Consider the following 21,588-nt stretch of genomic DNA (forward strand, 5'->3'; position numbering starts at 1 on the left):
AAAATGTTGACATGAGTACAGCAGAAATCAGTCTCTCAGCTCCACCAACTCCACATTTGTCCGATATGACCTTGAACAGCCGAGACGCGCTCCTGAACTATGCTAACAACAGCAACCGTTAGCAGCAGTATCCCTGCACAGATGTGGTAAAATACACATCAGCAAACATCAGGAAGTAGCAACCAAACGGCCAGCGAGCTCGTCGCTGCGTCTCTCACGGCTCCGGAGACAACGGAGACACGAGGACGCCTCATTATTCTGACAGATACGTCCTCCTGCCCGACTTCAACTGCTGCCAATTATTGTCCCGTCTCTGAGCAGAGCGGTTCTGGATCATAAACTCCATCTCCCACATTTGCATATCCTCTGCGGCGCCGTGGAGCCGCAGCTGTCTCAGGTGAGGGACCGTCCTCCAGCCGGGCTGATCGCGGGGACGGAGGGTCCAGAGGATCCCGCTGTTCCAGCTCTTCGGTGATGTTCAGCTGAATTTATCCTTCATCTGTTATTATTTCACACACTCTACTCTCGCTTATGAAACACTTAAATCATATTTTTCTCCTGTCTTCCATCAACTGTCCCTGCCCACAGCGGTTCCACACATTCCATTTCCTGTTTAGAGCATAAATAATGAGACAACAGCTCAGAGCTCAGCTCAGCACATGAGAGTAGTTCCATCATCAAATCCATTTATCAGCATCAAACCTGCTGCGAAATGACATCAAACATGAATGAGACGGACCGAGCGTGCACGTGGCAGAAGCGAGCGTGCACGTGGCAGAAGCTTTTAGTTAATGGATGCAGGGTTTTCACGTTACCGCAACAATGCGGCTTTATTTCCGGATATTTACCATATGGATAGTCCACTAAAAGCCCCTCAGCGTATCTCCTTAAATGGACATTAGGCCTTTAGAATATCTGAAAAACAACGTGACTGAAACTTTACGTTCTAGAGACGACGAAAAATGCGACCAGTCGCCCCCGAACAACCTGGAGAAAGGTGAGGAAACAGAACACAACGGGTTCACAGGAGCTGCCTGTCCAATGGTGACACATTCGATGGTGAACGCTGACGCCGGCCACGTGAGCGCGCCCGTCGGCGCCAGCCATAGCTGGCGTTAAAAGCCAGGCATTATCTCGGGCTCTGCATCATTGGCTGGTGACTTATTTTCCAGTTCAGTGGAAATAATGAGGGACGGGTTGACAAATAACCTCTTTTCAAAAGAGGCACGTCCCCCCTCGTGCACTGGCAGCTGCCGCCGCAGCGACGCGGTGAGGAGACAGGACGGGGGGACACGCTTTCACAACTTCACTGACATGAACCTCCGGGTGGGACCTCAGTGTGGGGCCCCAACAGCAGGCTCCAATCATCCGAATGTGGCCCCAAACGCTGGAACAACCACTCCAAAACCTTCACGATTGTCACATTAAAATGGACAAAACACACACACACACACACACACACACACACGCCTGGACCCTTACATCCTGGAGTCCACAACATCTTGTTTTTCTTTTTTTCTTTGGACACTGGCACTGGAATTTAAAGCAGATTTGTGATAAGTGTCACACAGCTGCATGAATTAGAGATCTGCTGCGAGGTTACAGACCTCCTAAACCTGCTTATAACATAAATAAAGTTATCACGAGTAATGAATAAGGAAGCTTGTGACATTGATAAAATCAGACGCTAAAAGCCGTAATAATTAAAACACACACGTCCGTACATGCGCGGCGTTTAAACTGCTTTATAGTCTAATAAACGTAATTAAACAGGGAAGTTTCAGTTCATATTCAAATGCTGAAGGTTGGAACTCGATGGTGAAAGAGTATAAATACGTGGCTGGGATGATATTTAAATAGGCACCAACTTTAACTTCAGAATTTAGGAGCACGGGAGAGAGAGCAGCAGGCCGACCCCAATCTGGAGGTTTAAAAGTTCAGGTTGTAATAATAATACAAGTCGGCATGAATATTTCAAATCCTCTTATCTTAAATGTGTGGGTGGAGGTTTTTCTCTGCTGTCAGCACAGAGCAGGAGGTGATCCCTGCAGGTGGCGCCGTGGCCTCTGCCTCTTCTTTTAAGAGGGAGGTCACCCCCCTGGACACTTTAGTCACCATTCAAGCACTCCTTTATAGCACAGGTGCATTATGGGATAGAAAGCGCGGCGGGCACCTGTAACTATGAATTAATGGGTAAGTGCCAGGACGCGCGCTTCGGTCAATGATGGTAACCGGCGGCGAACTGCGATTATTCCTGTGTGCGTCGGCGTCCGAGCCTCTGAGCTGACGAGGATTTCTGGAGTCGGAGGGCAGAGAGGAGATCAAATATGAGGGATGCTGCAAAATTAGGATGACTCAATAAGTCCAGCGCGCAGATCCTGAGCCAGAACTGCAGGCGCGGACTTAAAATGAGGCTGGTTTCATCCCCGTGGAGGCCTGACAGCGCTACGCTAAATATTTGATGTTAGAATGATATGAGACACGACACCACCTGCTAATGTAGAGCTAAAGTCCACAGTTCAGAGGTTCAGTTATTCCTTTATTTTGTGGGACCTTCCAGATCTCAACACCTGAAGCACGTGTCCTCGCCTTACATGGCCACCTGGACGCTGCTCACGAGCTTCCTGGGCGTCCGGGAACTGTTGGTGATTGATCCTAAATGTGGGTGTGGTCAATGAGGCGACGAGGGACACGGACAACTGTTCTCTGTGTGGGGCGTATGAAGACATGCACATGTGTGATGTCACTTGGGAAGAGGCACGTTGGACGTTGCGCACCTGTGTGTGTATGACCTGCTGCAGTGGGAGGGGCCTAAACAGGAAGTCAGCACTCTTATATGAAACTTTTTAATGTTCATAGAAAGCGGAAAATCGTCTCTGTCCTTGTTCAATATGCAGCAGTCCGTCAAAGATCCTTTCCCTTCATAGCTTAAGCATTTTCACAGCTCTTTTTTTTTCTTTTTGCTTGTGTTTGTTTCATTTGTGTTATAATAAAAATGAATCCAAATATTACCAAAAGAGTGAGTTCATCACTTTCCATCATGGTAACACTAATATCACGGGTCAGGCAGCTTATTTACCATAAAATCAACCCCAAAATAAGCCTCAAACTGAACAGCCTGGAATTCGTGAGACAACTGATAAAGATATTTGTTTAGCTGAAGAATAAAGCTTGAAGCATTTAAAGGGGCTTTTACACGCGGGGGAAACTGTAGCAGTGGGACATTCAGTGTTTTATAGTGTTGTTGAGGAGCTCACAAAACGTTCCCAAGCGCTCATTAACTCAGATGTGGGTTTATACTGTAACATGTAGACTTTTATTGCAAATAATATGGATCCGATATAAGGGACTCATTAATATCATTTTTCAAAATAATCAACATCCAGTACATTTCATATGAAATACTAGCATGGTCGTAACTGCTCAGACAAGCGACCAACATAACTCCAGACTGTCACCAATGTGCCACAATAATTATCATGACTCTGAATATCGGTACTTTTAATCAGCAAAGTTGATTCAAACAAATCACAAACAGGTGGTCTGTAGGAGGCGCTGTTTTCAGACCAGATTCAAGAACCCAAGTTAAAAAAGAAAAGGCTAAATTCATAAAAATTATGAACATCTGTAAAATGGCCACCTCAAGAACACAGGTTAACTTTGACATGCAGCACAACCATACTTCTCTGCACATCGTCAAACACGCGAGTGTGTGAAAACTAGGACTACACACTGGCTCTAAAGACCAAAAAGGATTTCCTATTTTCCCCAAATATACACACATTGATTCTGTTCTATAATACTGGTATATTAGCTCACACACATTTCTTTTGCAAAAAAGTAGGTTTTTCTGATTGCAATTGTTCTTTTCGATGTACTCCGCTGACAAAAATAGAAAAAGAAAAAAAATAAAGTCAATTCTGACATCTAAATTAACTTGACCACAATTATAATCTATGCATAATGTGCCTCATTCAAATCAATTTCACATAGTTTTACATGTGTCAAATCTATTTTTTCATACACCATTTTTATAAAGGAAGAGAATAAATATACTTCCAATCCATTTTCTTTATACAGTAACATTTAAACGAGATGTCATGGTGCAGTGTTTCCAGAATTTTTAAAAGAAGCTGATAACTTTTTAAATCCAAAATAAAATAAAATAAAATAAAACCCCAAAAACCAAAATTCCAACAAACGTCAGTAAACATAAAAGTCCCAACAGTGTTTGTGCTTTAGGTTTTAACTGCGATGGCTATTTCTCTATAGGTTTGCAGTCAGGAGTTCACATTAAAATACCGTGCGAACATGGCTAACGCTAGTCCCTTTAGCATTAATCGCTTAACGAAAACATTCATCCTAATCTGGGAGAAAGACTCGAAACTGCGTTAAACTGTACGACAAACGCGGCACCTTTGTCAGACTGGCTTATTTGAAAATACCTGTTGGAAATTTAGTACTTTGTTCTTTTATTTTAATAAATATATCAACTACGGGTTTATGGACATTCAGTATTCAGTAATATGTCACACAAATGAGTCGTTTCGGAGCCTCTGGAGGTGTCGTTTTAATGTCGGGATGGTTCTATTAAGGCATTACAGTATCTGGATGCGCCATGACAGGATTACAAAATAGTTTTCTGAGTTTGATATGGTTGAAATCTGTCAAATGTTAACCAACAAAAACAAACAAAAACCTTTTCATATTTGAGCTTGTGGTGTGATTAAATCCTGATTGACACGTTTCCTTCGTTTCAGCCACACTTCGTCTTCAGCCCCTTTTACGCTTCCATTTTTTTTTTTTGGATAATTAAATGCATAAGTGTCTTCGTCAGAGCTACACGGCCTTTAGCGTTTAACTTTATGACAAACTCAGCCTGTAAATATTAGCTTTGCTGCTGGATTATGTGGAAATATGAACAGTGGGTTTAAATGCTGTGCGGCGCCAAAAGTTGAAGCTAAAAACGCTGAGTGACCCCCCCCAGTGCACATCTGTGGGGTTTCCGCCAGCAGACGGAATACCCTGCACCCCAAAGTGCCGCGTTCCAAAGAACTGCATCTTAAAGAGAAAAGCTCACAACGGCTACGTTTTCAGGCTCCACTGCAAGACATTCACGTGTGCACGTGAGTGTGTGTGTGTGTGTGTGTGTGTGCACTCACAGAAAAAAACAAAACAAAGAATAAATCACCACATATTCATAGTTGCCAGAAAAAATGTAAACACAGGGCAGCAACGGTCCTCCCTTCGTACTTTACAAAGTGGTGAGATGTGTTAATGCTGTCGACAGGATGAGAGAAGCTGGTCCCACTGATAAACGAGAGCCTAAGATATATTAAAATATATAAAGTTACAACACATTTATACCTCTGCTACTTTGATGGCCGCCTGATTGAATCTACTCGACAGGACCTTTAAAACAAAGCACACCTTCGATACTAATCGTCCATTTAAGCAACCATGACGGCGTAGGTCCGGATCAAAGCCCCGCCCTTTTTTGTTCCTTTAGCCTGAACTGTATTTTTTAATTATAATGAGAAGAATCCGGATGTCTGACCACTAATACATTCAAGACAACATTAACATGGCGGTTCTGTTGGCACGGCTTGATGTTTTTCGGCATGGTTTTAGCCACATGCTAATCTCACATTTTGTGCCAGGGAGAGGGGGGGTTCGGGGGCTTTTTCTTTTGATAAGTGTATAAAGAAGACAGGGGAATTACAACATGTCCAATCAATCCGAAAAGAGGAGAAGAAAGAAAAAAAAATAATATAGTAATTAAAAAAACTCATAGTATTTACATGACAATAAAATCCACTGAAATGCAAATGAAAGAAAATTCCCGCCACATGAAACACCGCCGATTATTTCCCCCCACTCGACTTTTGAAATTGTACCACACTTGATTCCAGTCATCAGCGGTGAGAGAAGGGATCTGGTAAATGCTCTCCACAGTCACTGTGTCTGTGCTGGCCCCCGCTAGTACATGCTGATGAAGGAGGAGAGCGCCAGGACCAGGTATCGACAGGCCAGCGGGACGCACGCGCTCCCTGTGCTCCCGTACGGCGCGGTGTTGGCCGCTGTGGAGGGAAAGAAGAGAACCTCTGATTAGTGCTGATTGCACTTTCGCTCGGATTCGGTTTGAAAAGAAAAGAAGCTGGTTTCATGTGGTCACTGCAGAAACCTGTGGAAGCGTTTTTAAGAAAAATATTCATGTTAAAATTCTCCTACATATTAATTGACTTAAACGAGACATTTATTCCAGTATATTAATTTAATTGTACAGACATTTATAACACTTTTTTCACTATTTTTACCAAACTTAATGCTTGTTTCAGTCCTGGGGTGGGGGTGGGGGCGATGTTTTGGGGGTATGGGACAAATCGTCATCTATTATTGAGTAAAAAGTTCATTTCTGGGGATTTTAGCCACAGAAATGAGGACAGTTCAGTCAGAGGAGAGGTCAACATGAAGAAACATGCAAATGAGAACCTATAATTGTAGTGTGGTGAAAATGACCATCTTAATAAAAGCTTTAGATATACATTTTTTCTTGCCTAAAATAAACAGCCCCTCCCTTTCTAATGTAATCTGTAATCCCTGCAGCCAATCACAGCGCATGCTGCCTGATTACACCTCATCTCTCAGCGTGGTGGTGTTTGACTGACAGCTGTCAAGGGGCGGGACATGCGCGCTGACGTCCGGAACTTTTCACGCCGCAGACATGAAGGAGCGGAGCAGGGGCGACGGCTGCTCCACCCCGGCTTCACTTCCACAGCGTTGTTTTTGTGTTGTTTGTGTTGCTCTGACCGGCGGACAGCCACAGTAATATGAACAGGCCCCTGCGGAGAATTGCATCAGGCGGGCGGGGGGTGGCGGTGGGGGGCTAGCAGCCTTTCATTCGGAGGGGCTTCTCTACCTCCTCAACAAAGACGCACTCTTTCGGCTTGTAGCTCAAAAAACCCCAAACGAAACACGCACGCAAACAGCACAAGCCAGTGCAAACAGGCTCTGCACCAGGGGAAATCACGCCGTGCACAGCCTCCATCAGCAGGGGGCCTCCATTTACACGGCCATGTAATTAGTTCACAGGGTAACTGCTATGATGTGGACCGCACAACACACAACGCTCGACCAAGAAGCGGAAGAAGGAAGCCGTGTATAACGTGCACGCTCACATGTAATCAAGCACGTACGGGCTCATTTCTGAGGTTAAGAATAACTCGCTTTAGCATTCTATACAGTAGCGTTCTGGGTCCCTTCCTGCCGTGCTGCTCCTATTCCAACAAGTATTTATTTAGCTAGGAGCCACGCTGGCTGCCATTAGAGCGGCGTGTTGCTCCTGATGTGCTGAAATAATACCACAGTGTGGCCCTAATCTTTTTCTTTTACCAACTTAAACAAAAGGCAGCTGGTTCCAAATTCACCAGCAGAGAGATGCATCATCACGGCTGTTATTGGAGAAGGTGTTTACCCACACGAGAGGGAGAGAGGAGCACAGCTCTGCTGACAGATGGAGAAAAAGGTGGGAACTGGCGCAAAGTATGAAAGGAGGGTAAATGACTGCAAATTTGGATGATGTATGCATTAGGTCCGCCATTTCTCTCCCGCTCTTGTCCCCTCCCTCCGCTTCCATCTCTCTTCTCCCATCCAAAGTACGGGATAATGGCACAGTTTTCCTGTGCTCTGGGAGCGAGTGAGCTGAGAAAAGGGTAACCATGGCAACAGCTCCTGTCCTGTTCAGCCGGCCCAGTGTAGCCTGAGCCGGAGCGAGCCGCGGCGGCGCTAGCGGAGCCGCGCGCGACGCGGGGTTTGAGGACCGACATATGTCACTATCTGCCTCCTCCGGTTTTCTCATCTGATCGGCATGGTTGAGGCTTCCGGCTCGGCAAAATCGAAATCGTCTACACAAATGCTCTGTGCGGAACTGCTGAAGTCACTGGCAGGGTAATTACTGGAGCCGTGCGATGACGACTGCAACAATAAAAGCTCCGGTTCTGTCGGCCTCGGCTGAGGGTTCCTCACTTACTCCTGTGACTTGTTTCCTGCCTCCTCTCTATATTTGATTTCCAGGCTTCTTTAATATCACGCTGCATCGCAGCGCAAACACGGAGCCCCGGATTGCTGTGAGTGGGTTGTAACTTGCTATTTTAATTAAAAACCCCAAGCAGCAACTGCCCGCAACAACATTACTCAAGTTTATTAACATCAGGGGGTAGAAAAGGAAAAAGAGATAAAGAACAGAGCTGTGAGCATCAGCGCATTAATGCAACCAGCACTTTTACCTGCAGTAAATCAACCCACGATGGGCCCGTTTTATTGGAAGGAAAATATTAACGCCTAATGAGTTTACCATGCAGCTTTCAGTGACAAGTGCTAATGCACTTGTGTTTACAGCACAACCGCCGACTTAAACTCGAAGCAGGACGTCAAAAACCTCAGTAAACAACCATAACAACCTCCACATAACATACCTAATCCAACATAATTGGAGGCCGTGAACAAGGGTGTCGCGTGAGGAGGAAACACCCTGGCAGAGTTCTCTCTGGCCGCTGTCTCAGCGTGATCATGCTGGTCGTTACCGCTTCTCTCAATGTGGGACAACCGAGAGCCGCGGAGTTCTGCAAACAGGGACGTCTTTTAAAACTATTCATCAAGATCACGCGGCAGAGACGGGAATTTAGTGCGGATGAAGATGAACGTCAAAGAAAAATGTTGGGAAAAAAAAAGTTAGGGGTAGGTTGTGGATATGGACTTCGTGCAACATAGATCAGTGTCCAGCCACAAAGACGCCCGGGAATCCTCCACCAATCTATCAGAGGGAGCCCAACAGTGTCGGGACACTCGAGCACTGGAGACAAGCAGTGCTCCAAAGCGAGAGGGGTGGAGGAGATAAATGGAGATGAAAGTGATACGCCTCGATTACATTTGTGCAGCTGAATTCAAATGGAAAGCTAGCGGTGCCCCCGCTCCACTTGGGTCTGATTCTGAAAGGAAGAGAACAACCCCCCCCAAGCCACTCAAATCTCCATCAACAGCAGTTTTGGCTCCCTCATCTCATATGCACAACAGGCCATGAACCTTCGTCACTGTCGACGCCGATGTTGAATCACGGTGAAACAAGGAAGAGTCACACGAACTCTGCGTTGTCTGACATCATCTCCATTTACATATTGTCTTTAGGACTCGTGGTGTATAAATCAGGCTGGTTAAATTCTTGTTCACACCGGGATCCAGCTGTTCCGGGTGCAGGAGGATACAGCATGGGAGATGAGCGGGGATGCGGGGGAGGGTTCCGGTGTCCTTGACCATCAATCGGTGGCACGAGCCCTCCCCTGCCCTCCCCTGAGAAGGTCCAGGACAGACCGACCTGAGCCGGAACTGATCCTGTCCCCAATGTGCTGTAAATCTCCCTAAATCCCTCCGACTGTCAGCAGCCACCCAGGGTGATCTTAACCCTGTACAGCGGTAAACGCAGGATTTTTGTCAGGAGGTGCGCCGACGTAAAGACTCGAAATGGAGCAACGTGCAGGTGACGAGGGGTGGAGGGTTGGGAGGGGTTCAAAGAACGTGCTCTGCTTCATCAACTTTTAAGTGTGCTAACGCTTTAAAGCAGGCGATGGAGACATTTTCCACGCTTTACCTCCCTTTAATCCACTGACAGTGAAGCACACGCCCCCCTTCCGTCATTCATCTTCTCCCCTCCTGCCTGTAGCTGCCGGCCATATTGAGTCCCAGCGCCTCATCTGTCCACCTTTCTCCCCCCACGTATCCTTGTTCCTATGATAGCCAAACATTCGTGGCGAGAGGCGATGGCGTTCAGAGCTCATCAGCTTTGCCTCCTGCTATGATCGCCTCGCGGTTCTGCTCCGCGGAGCCTGGACCTTGGAGCTCATTAGCCCCCACCAATCGTTTTCATTCCTGCTAGTAATGAAAAGGCTTCATTAATACGATGGCCTTCAGAGATCGTTTACCCTCCTCCGTCTCGTGGTGCTTTCCTCACACCACAGCTCTCAGCTAGCTCTACAACCTAGAACCTGCTGCTTTGCAACACTCAGGGCCTGGAGCTCTCAGCATCAGCATCTAAATGAAGAGTGAACCAGTGAATGGATGAATGAGAGGGAGCGGGGGGGTGTTGTCTGATAGCGTACTGAGTGAGCTGTAGCTCAGTTGCAGGCAGGCTTGAGGACTGACTTGACTTAATCAGTGTCTCTGTGGGGAATCTGGACATATAAGAGCTCTCAGCCCACCGTGAGCTGAGGGAAGAGATCCTGTCAGGGAAGACATTCCCAATGTTTTCCAGGCCGGCAGCGTTCTTTTTCATTATTCATCTGCGCCTCGCTCTCTCACTTCAGTGGGTTCTCAACAGGTAGCTCTGGTACTTAAGAGAACTCAAATTTTTGTCTGACCCGCACACAAAGACTTTTTCCTTTCGATTCAAGGACGCGCGTTATGTGGGAAATCGATGAACTTGCAAATGATGTACTTTATATGCGCGCCTGATGGATAAAGCTCAGTTTTTGAAGTGATTTAAGAATTTCTGCTTCCCGTTTCTTTTGTTCCCTGCCTTTTTTTTATTCTGGGAGGATAAATCCACATCAGTGTGTTGTGTGAATAATGGACAACAAGGCGGAGCTGCACAGTGTTTCCTTAAATCAGCATTTCCGGCACCATAATTATTCCACGACTTTGACTGTCCCCCGCTACATTTATTTAACGTTGAAGGTTTAATAATATACACAGAGATGCAGAGAAACGGTGTCAGCGTGTAGCAGCCACCCCCCCACAAACACACCTCCAGCTGCCTCCTTAATGATATTCCTCTTAGATTTAGGTCTTTTAATTCCTGCTGTCTTGTGTCTTTATCACTGCGCTGCATTTCTGTGCGCTTTTGCTTACTCAGCCTCTGCCTCACTTTTGGATGCCCGTGCTGATGGCAGCAGCTGGCCCATTGTGAGGAATGCCGGTGACAAACCCGAGGCTGCTGGCACCTCCCTGAGCTGGCCTGTCAATATAGTCTGATAACATCTGATCTCCAACCGGGAGGCAAGCTGCTCTTCCTGCCCTTTGCTTTCAGCCCAACTTGTTTGCCTCCACTTCCCTAAAAATAGATCTCCCCTCTGTTATGTATGTGGGATTATGATAAGACGGCTCGCTTTTATCAATTTCCATTACAGTGCTGATAACACAGCAGCCTGAATGAATGTGGGGGGGTTAAGTGCATTTTCTTCTTGATAGATACCAGATAACTTTATCAGTGCGGGCTGTCTGGCTCACCCAGAGTTTGTTGAACCCAAACGGAATTCGCTCGCGCTGACCATTTCCAAGATTTCAGAATTCGTCTCAGGCCCTGAGAAATCCATAGTTTTTCTCCATATTTGCCTACCTTGAGCTGTCAATTGATTTCTCTGGGATCAGTCGGTGTACAGCAACTGATGGAGCCAAAATGGCCGAGATCAATCTGCGAGTGATTAGTATGTGCAGTGGATTATGTCAAGCTCGCGCCCTGCACACGACTCAAGGTGCTGCGGAGGAGAGAAAGGGCTGAAGCGGACACATGCCATATGTTTACATTCATTACTGCTGCCTCTGTTTCAGAGGGTGCATCCATAGGCTGTGGGAGCATCACACATGAAATGTTCTTTTCTTATGCCGAGATGTGACCGGAGGCAGCGAGCGCACTCCGCTTTCTCCACGTTGTTGCAGAGCGCCCGTGGGACCTACGGATTAAAGCTGCAGAGTCCTGTGTGAGCTCTACGCAGTCAGAAAGCCATTTTAAATAGGAACTTCAGAAATTACAGCCAGCACCTCACACACACACACCCACACGCACACAGACACACTCCGACACTGCCCTCATACTTTCTATTACCACAGATGTTGAATCATACATTCACCTGAGGGCACGATTACCCCCGTTCACTAACTTGGGGAGGGCTCGAACAAACCGGCCTCCACTTCCCCTCTGTTTTCTGCCTGGCTGTTCTGATCTTGCTGATTGTCTCTCTGCGTAATGTAGCCGTGCGTTTCCCATGAAACGGCAGAGCCCTGCAACCATTCTTGGTTGCTTTCTGCTGGTCTGTTTGGTCTGTAAATGTTGCGCCATAGAAGTTGAACTGCGATGGAAATAAATGAGAAACAGGATGCTCCGTCCATCACTTGTGTGCGTGTGTGTAGCTTTCAACCTATTTCACCTAATTTCCATTTAAATGAATAGTAGAGCTTTCGGAGAGTTTACAAACGACCATCTAGAAACACTGAACACTAAATAGAGACCCGTCAAACTGTCAGAGAGAGCTGCATACGGAGACAAAGACTAAACAGGGAGAACATTGTGCTGGTAAGCAGACACTAAACTGCCTCCATGCGAGGTGAATGTCTGCTGCGATAGGACAGAAAACCCACTCAAGTGATCATCAAGAAGTTTTTTGGGTGTTCCGATGCTATGCTAAAGGATGTTTCTGCTGTCGCTGTGCAAACATACATCATGAGCTTCCTTGAAACACCAAATAACATTTTCTTTCCAAACTTTCTTAGAGGAATATTCTAGCATTACCCTGCCATCATGGGTGATCAGAATAGAGAATAGGCACAAAAGGGCCGTGCTAACACTACATAAATGGCCCTCTTGACACATGTAAATTTGTGAGGCCACAGTCTGGAATTAAATGAACTCTTCTTTGCGCTGAGACTTGAAAAGGCTTTGCATTGCTGTTAATTAATTCTTAATATCCTCTGCCTGCTGTCCTGGAGATAGACTGCATTATAAATCCTGAAAGGCTTTATTCACTGATGTCAGATGCAGTAAATCACCAGAACATAATGGTGACATAATTAAAGGAATACTTCGCTCAAAAATATAAATCATTCTCAGTCATCATCAGCTCTCCGCTGTCTGGACAGGTGCAAGAAGATTCTGGATATATCGGCAAACTCTGCACAACTATAGCGGGGAAAATGGAGACAAGCTTGACGTCAGACAAGTGGAGTCGATCTGATCGATATCACACTAAGATGAGACAGCGGGTGGCGATTGGAAGTTAGGAGGGAGACACTGAAACTGAGTGTATCCAAGACTTGGTGTTGATTGCTTAAGCTGTGCACGGTAAATACACGGCAGGCGACAGTCAAAATGTGTCAAATCCATAAAAAAGTCTTCACTCTTATCTGACACCCCCCCCCTTTCCCCCCAGGCTGGTACTTTTCCCCAATGATTTCCTTCCTCTTTTCCACACGAGGTCACACATTATCGACTGGAGCTACTGAGGTGAATACGTATGCATTTCTGCCGCCGTGACCCCTAATTCAACCCGGGAGTGACAAATATCAATACATTTGGTAAAACATTCATGTGTGAGCAAGTGCCTCCGCACATGAGCGCGTACAGAGAATCTCCTGCCCCCCCCCCCCCCCCCCCCCCCCCCCCTCCCTCCCCGGAGCTGTAAATGATCCAACAGATGGATCCACATATACTGTACATCCATGTGTTCACACTTGAGTTCACTCACTGTTCCCGTGAAAGCCAACGACAACAGCAATGGGAAATGTCTGTTCAGCTATGGTAAATTATATCACACTTAATTATTACGGGCTGTAAAGCATCACTATAGGGTTCCTGAAGCCAGTTGGGAAAAATAATGGCTCTTCTATCCATCACAGCTGGTCCATAATGGCTAAAGTCAAAGCACGTCTCCAACAATATTCATTACGTCTGCGACACATAAGGGAAACTAAGATAAATTCTTAAAGCAGAAATATTGTTGAAAGCAATGCTGAAAATAACCACTTCGATGTTCCCTCATTGTGAGTCTCTGACAACCATCTCGGGGCGATTTATTAGTCCTTCAGCTTCAGACGTGTGCCAGAGGTCTTCTGGTGAGAGGTGGCGATATCCAATACTTGGGGTGTATAGTTGAGGAAACGCAACAGCGAGTGCAAATCTGTTCTGACCTCACTTTTGATTGGAACCTGCGAAGAAGTTTGTCTGGATCAATCTATTTGGATTTTAACCTTCCTCGCATTTCCAACGTTGTTCCGAAGCGTCTCCTTTTGTTCATTGAACTGTTTTCAGTTTGGTTAAAAACAAATAATCAATTGGCTGAATATTCTCAGAACGATAGATTTGTTGTCAGGATGGAGACAGGCGTTGAAACACGAGCTCTCTTTTGTGTCATTTGCTTGATTCTGGGACCCAGAACTGGCCGGAGGCCCACTGGGAGCCGCCCACAATCACATAGATTTACCCGTGTGAGACGGCATTAGGAGTAACAACTGTACAGCAAAATGGTCTAATCCTTTTTGAGATGTGCTTAGATAACGGTGACTGGGCTTCTTTGGTACCAATTAACAGCGTCAATGAGTGCTGTGACTGGTGAGGAGCTCTGCTCTTTGATCATCTCAAACAGGTTCCAGTCACTCAGCAGGAAGCAGCAACTTAAAAGTGAGTGTTTATCACTTCAGAGACCCGTACAGCATCAGCTAAGTGGGATTATTTTGCCAAAGGCATTTTTCGGTGTTCTTCGCTGACCTTCCTCATCATTAGTAAATTTGAAGAGGGCGGACCCTTCGTCAGAATCCTTGAATAACTCATCAGCTGCAAGACCAAGGGAATACCGAAGGGTTAATGGGCTCCGTTTGGGGGCTCGGAAGCACTCTCTTATTACATGAGAAGATGTATGAAGGGCAGTGGGGAGCAGGGATATCAGTGAGCTGCGTGCTAACGCCATTTAGCCTCTGGGGGTGCACCGATGCCGCTTAAAGTTGAACGGAAAGCTTTTAGTATTAAGAAAAGGCTGCAGAACAGCTCAGAAATCGAGCTGATAGAACTAACCTTATTTATCGGTCAGACATCCAAGCCATTTCCCCAAAGAGAATGCCATTTCTGAATGTCATGACCTTTTCCGAGCGCGTTTTAAACCTCTAACGTCTTTAAGGTGTGGTTTGTCAATAAGAAGATTGCAGAGGATGGTGAGGAGGGCTAAAGGCGGAGAACTGAGGTGCATATGCCCAGTTTTTAATGGGCAGTTTGTTGTCATCTGTCGTTGGGCTGATTGAGAGGTTTTTCCCGAGGCTCTTGACAGTGGTTGAAGTCTGTGTGTGTGTGTGTGTGTGTGTGTTAGTCAAGCGTGTGCTAAATGAACTTCAGTGCTTGCAGGGTTGATGAAATAAATACAAGAGAACTGAAAAGACAAAATTTTGATAGAGAAGGGTTGAGGTGCTGTGGCAGAGGGTGATGGACAGTGTGGACTGATTTGGGGACAAGGGGGAGTGTGTTGAAGAGTAGCTCTCTCTGTGTTCCCCCCATCTCAGATAATTGTTTGCTTGAGTAAAACAACCCTGCAGCAGATCACAGTCATCAAAGATGTCACACTCCACAAAGGAACTAAAAAAGGAATTAAAGAACCGATAAGGAGACGTCTGAGGTGCGGGACAAACTCTCCCACCATATAGGATAGCAAGTATGGATACGTTTAATCGATTGAGAGAGGCGCAGCGAGTCAGAACAAAGTGGGGAAAACAAGCACTCGAGGACAGCGCGTGCGAAAGCTCCCCTCATCCCTCCAGTATGGGCTTGCATACAAAGTGAGGACAAAATGGAGGAACATCTGTGCAGTTTGTCAACAGGGTGTTGTGATCGAGGGGAGATTCAATTTCGCTGCGGTGCGAGCTGAATTGAATGCAAATAAAGAGCCCTGGAAGGTAAAGTTTAATTGACGGAGGAAGCAGAAAACAAGGGCGAGTGAACTCTGGTGAGTCACAACCGCATTCACAAAAAATACACAACAGGTTACACACAGCTGAGCGTATTAATGATACTCATATCATATTTATCATGAAGCACGCATCTGAAGGAGTGCGTTGGCTTGCTTTCTTTCTCTGGCTGCACCAGTCAGGGTTGGTTTAGCATCATAGTTTAACCCCTATGAAATCAGACGCTCTCAAATCTCATGGTTTGATGCTAATCCAGCTGTTGGTGCATAGCTGGGCTGAACCACTCGACATAGAAGCAGGGAAGAGCCCCAATCTGATGACAGTCAGCTGTCAAAAGGCTCGTCACATCTGGCATTCAGAAGCATTCAGGGCTGGATTTTAACTGAAGAAAGAACAAAACATGGACAGATCAGAAACTTCTACCAACAGTAAAGTGATTAACAATTATAAAATCTATAGGGATGATTCAAGCTGACTATCTGGTGAGCTTGTCAGTGATTCATATTTATCATTGTAATTACTTTGGGGGCCATGTAAACCAAACTGCAAGTGTTAAAAATGTTATTAATACTGTATATTTAACTGATTAGCGTTGTCAAATGTATGTGAAAACAGCTCAGACTGTCTAAGTTTCAGCACTGCGTGGGCACATGACATGCTGTTGGTGTTAGCGCACTTGATACCATCATGCTAACTGCCCACGTGGAAAACATTGATGTAGCTTTGGGCTACAGAGGTTCTTCTGCTACTTCTTTAACTGAGAGGATGAATATAAAACTAAACAACAAACAGACTTTTTCCACTCAACTCATCTTCACTTCAATCAAAAAATGTTCCCCTCAAAAGGGAGAATATCATCTTTTATTACACGCGTCCCTCAGCTGTGAGTGGTGCAAGCACTTTAATCCTACAGGTCAGTAAATACCCAAAGTTCAGTTGCCATCTTAACGAAAGTTCGTTTCTCAGTTCCCCGTCCCTCACAACCTGAAAACACAACAGCGAGTGATCCAGAGAGAAAGGCCTCGACGGTGTGTTTACTGCCTTTCCAAGGGTAAGGCCAACAAGACTACATCCTGCTCCCCATTACAGCTAAAACGCTCCCTCTTTTACCTCAAAATTACACCCATTTAACTCTGCTGAAGAGTTCTCTCTCCAGAGAGGAGCGAGGGGGAAGACCTCAAGGACTGCACAGTGTGAACACACAGCAATCTACAAGTTGGCTAAAAAGCTATATTTCCTGATTTACTGCAGCCCCTGCTGCGCCCGGTCTGCCTTTCTTCAATCATCCTCCTTAATGCACTAACCATTAGAGTCTGTCCAGAAAGACCATATACCCGGGTGTCTCAATTATAGTTCACCACCGAACATCTATAGCAGCCTTTCGCGACCATTAAAGGAAATGCCTATCCATTTTCTGCTCCAGCACACACATGGCAACAGAAATGGCAACCGAGTTCAGTCTGCTGTTGGAGGCACCTAAACCTGCCATTCTAAAAGAAAAGTACTATTAATCAACCTGACCTCCGTGGAAAGAGGGCTTATTAAAGTTGGAATGAAGTGAATTGAAATTTTTTCCCCCTCCGACTACTACTCTTTCTGTGGTCCTGTCTTGGTGTTTGCAGAATCTTTCATATCCAGAATGCAGGTTTTGGGAGGCAATTGTAGATACGACATCAAAAATCGGGGAGATGTCGCAGACCTGAAAGCGCAACGCTGCATAATGCGCTTTGATCTTCTGCTTTCAGCAGGAGATGTGTGAGATTTTGTGATCTAAAAAAAAAAAAAAACCTCTGAAAAGTTATGTTGGGGAGAAAAAAAGAATTATGTAAGTGACAGTGGCAGGGATGAAAGCACCGCCTGAAACAAGAGCACAAATACAGCGGAAAAAAGAAAAATCAAAGAAAGATGGAGACGGAAGATTCTTTGGCACACTTATGGAAAAAAATGGTGAGATTGTGACAGGTCTTACTTTGGGTCCTCACCACCACAAATAGTGAGTAATGTCCACGTAGAACGCGATAAAAACATGAAATCAGTGAAATGGATTTTGTGTTATTCTTTAGACGGTTATTATGTTCGGAAGATCTGCGTCTTCTGTGAGCGAACGCGTGGGACCGACGGCACAAACAGGCTTGCATTTAATGGCTGACGCTCCCGAGGAGATGCGAGGTGGGAGAGATAATCAGAGGTGGAGAGGCGAGTCGTGCATGTGGGAGCGAGGGGAATGAAAGAGCCGGTGGCGGGGAGGCGGAGAGACTCGGTGAGGAACACGAGGTGGGTAGAAAAACCTTCTGATGGAGGGGGAGGAACATCCTGGCCGTTCGGCTCAGACACTGGCTCAAACATGTGAAATGCAAGGCTGAAAATAAGTCTGCCGGGGTCTGGGAATGACGGAGAAGAGCAGGGTCTGTGGATTACAGACAATAATCTGTTTATATAGTCAGGATTAAAAGGGAGAGTGGAAAAGTGGACCATTGTGGGAGTCCTAAATGTGCTCTGAATGCTGGAGGAGAGTAAGAGAAATGGATTACTGCTGAAGCAGATGCCCTTAGCACGGCGTTATCCCCACACTTGAGAGTATTTAACATTAGCACATAAAATGTAAGTACCTAAGATGAAGATATAACCCCACGAATGGCAAGGAGATCGCAGTTCCAACTGTTTAAATTTAGTGCACATATCATATCACCACATTTACGCCCTGCGCTTTAATTCACAGCCGGAAACATCTGCAAACGTCTGACACATCAGTTGTTTTAATGGTCTACTGAGTGGACAAACTTTTTATTTACTAAATCATTGACTTTATAAGTTATTAGGAGTCAGGTGTGGAGGGGGACATAATTCACATCCCAACAACACGCTGTAAAAAGAAGCTTCAACTCTCAGCCGAGCTTGCGTGCAGCCAATCAAGCGATCAATACTTATCCCTGTGTTAAATGGGCTTTTCAAATTTTTGTGAGCATTTCACAAATAATTAAACAAAGTTAATAAGGAGAATGAGACATCGCTCGGCTTTAAAGCAACCTTCCCATCACAGTAAAGAGGCAGAATCGATTTCATTAACCGTATCCTCCAATATGAACTAATCAGTGTTAACACATTGCTATTGTTTTAGGAAGCTGCAATAAAAGCAGCAGCCAGCGAGTCTGAAGGACCACACAGGCAAAACAGTCACTCTTTTCAACATTATATAAGTGTCTTCAGATACAAAAGCGCTTCCATTTTCAGAGAAAAAACATAGAGGGAGTGCAAACGTCTGTTTGAGTTTGCACGCTGTGATGACTTGGTATTGTTGTGTTCAGCTCAGCACTTCTGGAACAATGGGACAATTACTGCTTTAGCCAGCATTTGATGTGCCCTATATAGTCAAATAAAATGTGAATATTCAGTAAATGCAGCTACTGTCACATTTCTAATTAGGTCCCTTATGGACAATACAATCAGAAACAAAGCAGGAAATAGACAGTTTACTGGACTGCGAGGTTGAGTGCATGTGCCTCCAATTCCAGAGCATAAAACCAAATATTTTGATCCTGCCCAGGGATCTTAAGGTCAAGTATGATAGATGATGTGCCATCTGCTTATCAGGTCCTTCCAGAGGTTATTGTGGGTAAAAATGAAGGTCAGCGAATCATCTCAAAGCAAAGCGCTCTGGACAGGAGTCGGAGCAGCGGTCCACTTTTGGAAGGAGGGAGAGGGAGGGGTGATTTTTCAGGCTTACGGCTGTATAAGTGATAAGACTGGTAGAAAAGGCAGAACTTAAAAGGATTATCTAAGGAGACAGCAGTGGGTCTGACACCAGGCATGCTGGGTAAACACAGGTTGGGCTGCCTACCGGAGGGCTAGCTATAGCCTTCTAGGGTTTACAGTGTCATTCAGACAATTCTGAAAATGTGGGCAATGTCCCAGCGTCTTGATTTTTTTTATTTTTATAAAAGCAGCATATTTATACTGATATTTGCTGTGGGTGATGCAGACCTGTTGCCGACAGACTAAATGTTCCATAGCAACTAGCCCTCAACTCAATTTAGCGGCTCCCACTGATGTTCCTGACAACAGTTCTGTTGTTAGTGGAGACTTTTGGAGAACGCAGTGCAGCTCACCCTGGGTCGCGCTGCAGAATTTTGACGCCACACAAAGTTTTTCTGTTTTTAAAGTCAGAGCTGAGAAATGGAAAAAAAAAAATCAAACACCATTCGTGATGTTCTGGCTCTTCAGACTGCTTTTTAAGGCCGTGCCACAGTGTTTTGTAACAACTGATTTGTGTTATTGATCATGCCTGAGGTATAGCAACCCCGGGCCAGATCCACCTGGCTCTGTCAATGACATCCGAAGGATCCAATGCATACGTGAAGGCTTCATCCTGCACAATGTCTGAAAATAATGTTGGGAAATAATAACAAGCTGAGGTGACAAAGACCAACTAGCCTGTCCACTCTAAAGCCAAAGACCTACTGAGCTGTTCTTAGGCCACAGGAATCAAGCTAAATCAGCTAATCTGAAATACTGCCCACATTGGCTAATGGGTCCCACTGTCCTGCACTGGTTTTAGCTGTAAGTTCATGGAAGGGCAGGACTCCCTTCAGCAAGCTGAGAGGAGCTAACTTTTCTGACTTTCTGAACAGTCAGCCAGAGTTATTTTAACTGAAATAGAGAGCATGACTATAAAATAGTGTTGGTGCCTACCGCTTCAAATGTTTGGAGGAGCTTGGTAATATCTAGGGATGCTATTAATGCTATTGCACCACATAGAACTTTGGAATATAAAGAAATGAAAAGCACATATCAATGTTTTAACTTAAAATATTTTTATCTGACATGTAAAATGTATATATTGAGTCATTGTGAGCCCATAATTAATTGTACTGATTAACAAACAGAATCTACACGTGCGTCTACTTTATCAAACAAAGAAAATAATTATTGTGAAAATCTGCTCCGATTTAGTGACACTCATGGGGGAATAAGGCTTTTGCTTTATGTCATTCCATTAACATCAGCGCTTCAAAAGAAGCTGCCATCTGACACAGAGAAGGCTGAGCTCCCTCAGTCCTCGCGAATAATCTAGCATTACGGTGGAACTGGGTGAACATCTGAAAAGTTTTAATTTTTATGCCACTTCAAACTGTTAATCTTTAATCACTTCCCAATGAGACCAAACATAAAAAAAACCCAGATAAAAAGTCCCAAAGATTTTAAATTTTAATCACGCCAGCTAAAGATGTATTATGTATTAGGCCTGAGTTAGAATATGTTGCAAAAGTATTTTAAAAAGCAGTCAGCTACAGATTTTTAACACCAAAGCAGTGTGTTAGATGATTTCAGAGGCAGATTAATGAGCTAATGAGCTTTTCCCCAATTCTTGGTCTAATATTTACAAAGCGATGGCCAAGAGAGGATATTAATTCACAACTCATGAGAAAAATACCAAAGTGTTTATTTATTAATGTCACGGTAGCTATTAAGTATCAACAAAATGTGCCTTCCAGTCAAACTTGTACTAACATCGGATTAAGGAACTGAAATGTTAAAAAATGTAACCTTGTTTACAGACATCTTAAGAAAAAAGATAAAGAAGATGTTATCCCAGTTTCAGGCACAAATTATCTACCATCCTTTAAACAAGCTTTACCTGTTTGCAAAAAATAATTCGATTAGCATGGCTCCCCGGCCTTTAGCTCAATAGCTGATTGTCACGATATAGTCCAATACCTCAGTAAAAATCCAGTAAATAAAGCTTTCAGTCCAAAAATATCAAGATGCCAGAAAAGAACCGAGTGTCAAGAACTCAGGGCTCTTTCACAGTTCTTCTTATGAGATAATACCTGAAATTAACTTGAAAAATAAAGATCCACATTAAAGATAAGGGCCCAG

At 44.9% G+C, this 21,588-nt stretch overlaps 1 protein-coding gene across 5 annotated transcripts in view; it reads right to left on the minus strand.

Annotated features, from left to right (window-relative positions):
* Positions 1–3,293: 3,293 nt before the first annotated feature.
* The window catches only part of negr1 (neuronal growth regulator 1), a 92,746-nt gene continuing 74,451 nt past the window's right edge, over positions 3,294–21,588 (minus strand). For 2 of the 5 annotated variants that reach the window (XM_057038659.1, XM_057038660.1), the window contains one exon: positions 3,294–6,080. In XM_057038659.1, coding sequence (XP_056894639.1) covers positions 5,980–6,080 — 101 coding nt within the window. In that variant the 3' untranslated portion in view covers positions 3,294–5,979. Of the gene's footprint in view, positions 6,081–8,376; positions 8,622–15,454; positions 16,094–21,588 lie in introns of those variants that run through there. The other 3 variants (XM_057038661.1, XM_057038662.1, XM_057038658.1) reach the window with 2 other exon arrangements.

The sequence above is a fragment of the Takifugu flavidus genome, chromosome 7 (genome assembly GCF_003711565.1).
Source record: "Takifugu flavidus isolate HTHZ2018 chromosome 7, ASM371156v2, whole genome shotgun sequence".
NCBI classification, from domain to species: Eukaryota; Metazoa; Chordata; class Actinopteri; order Tetraodontiformes; family Tetraodontidae; genus Takifugu; species Takifugu flavidus.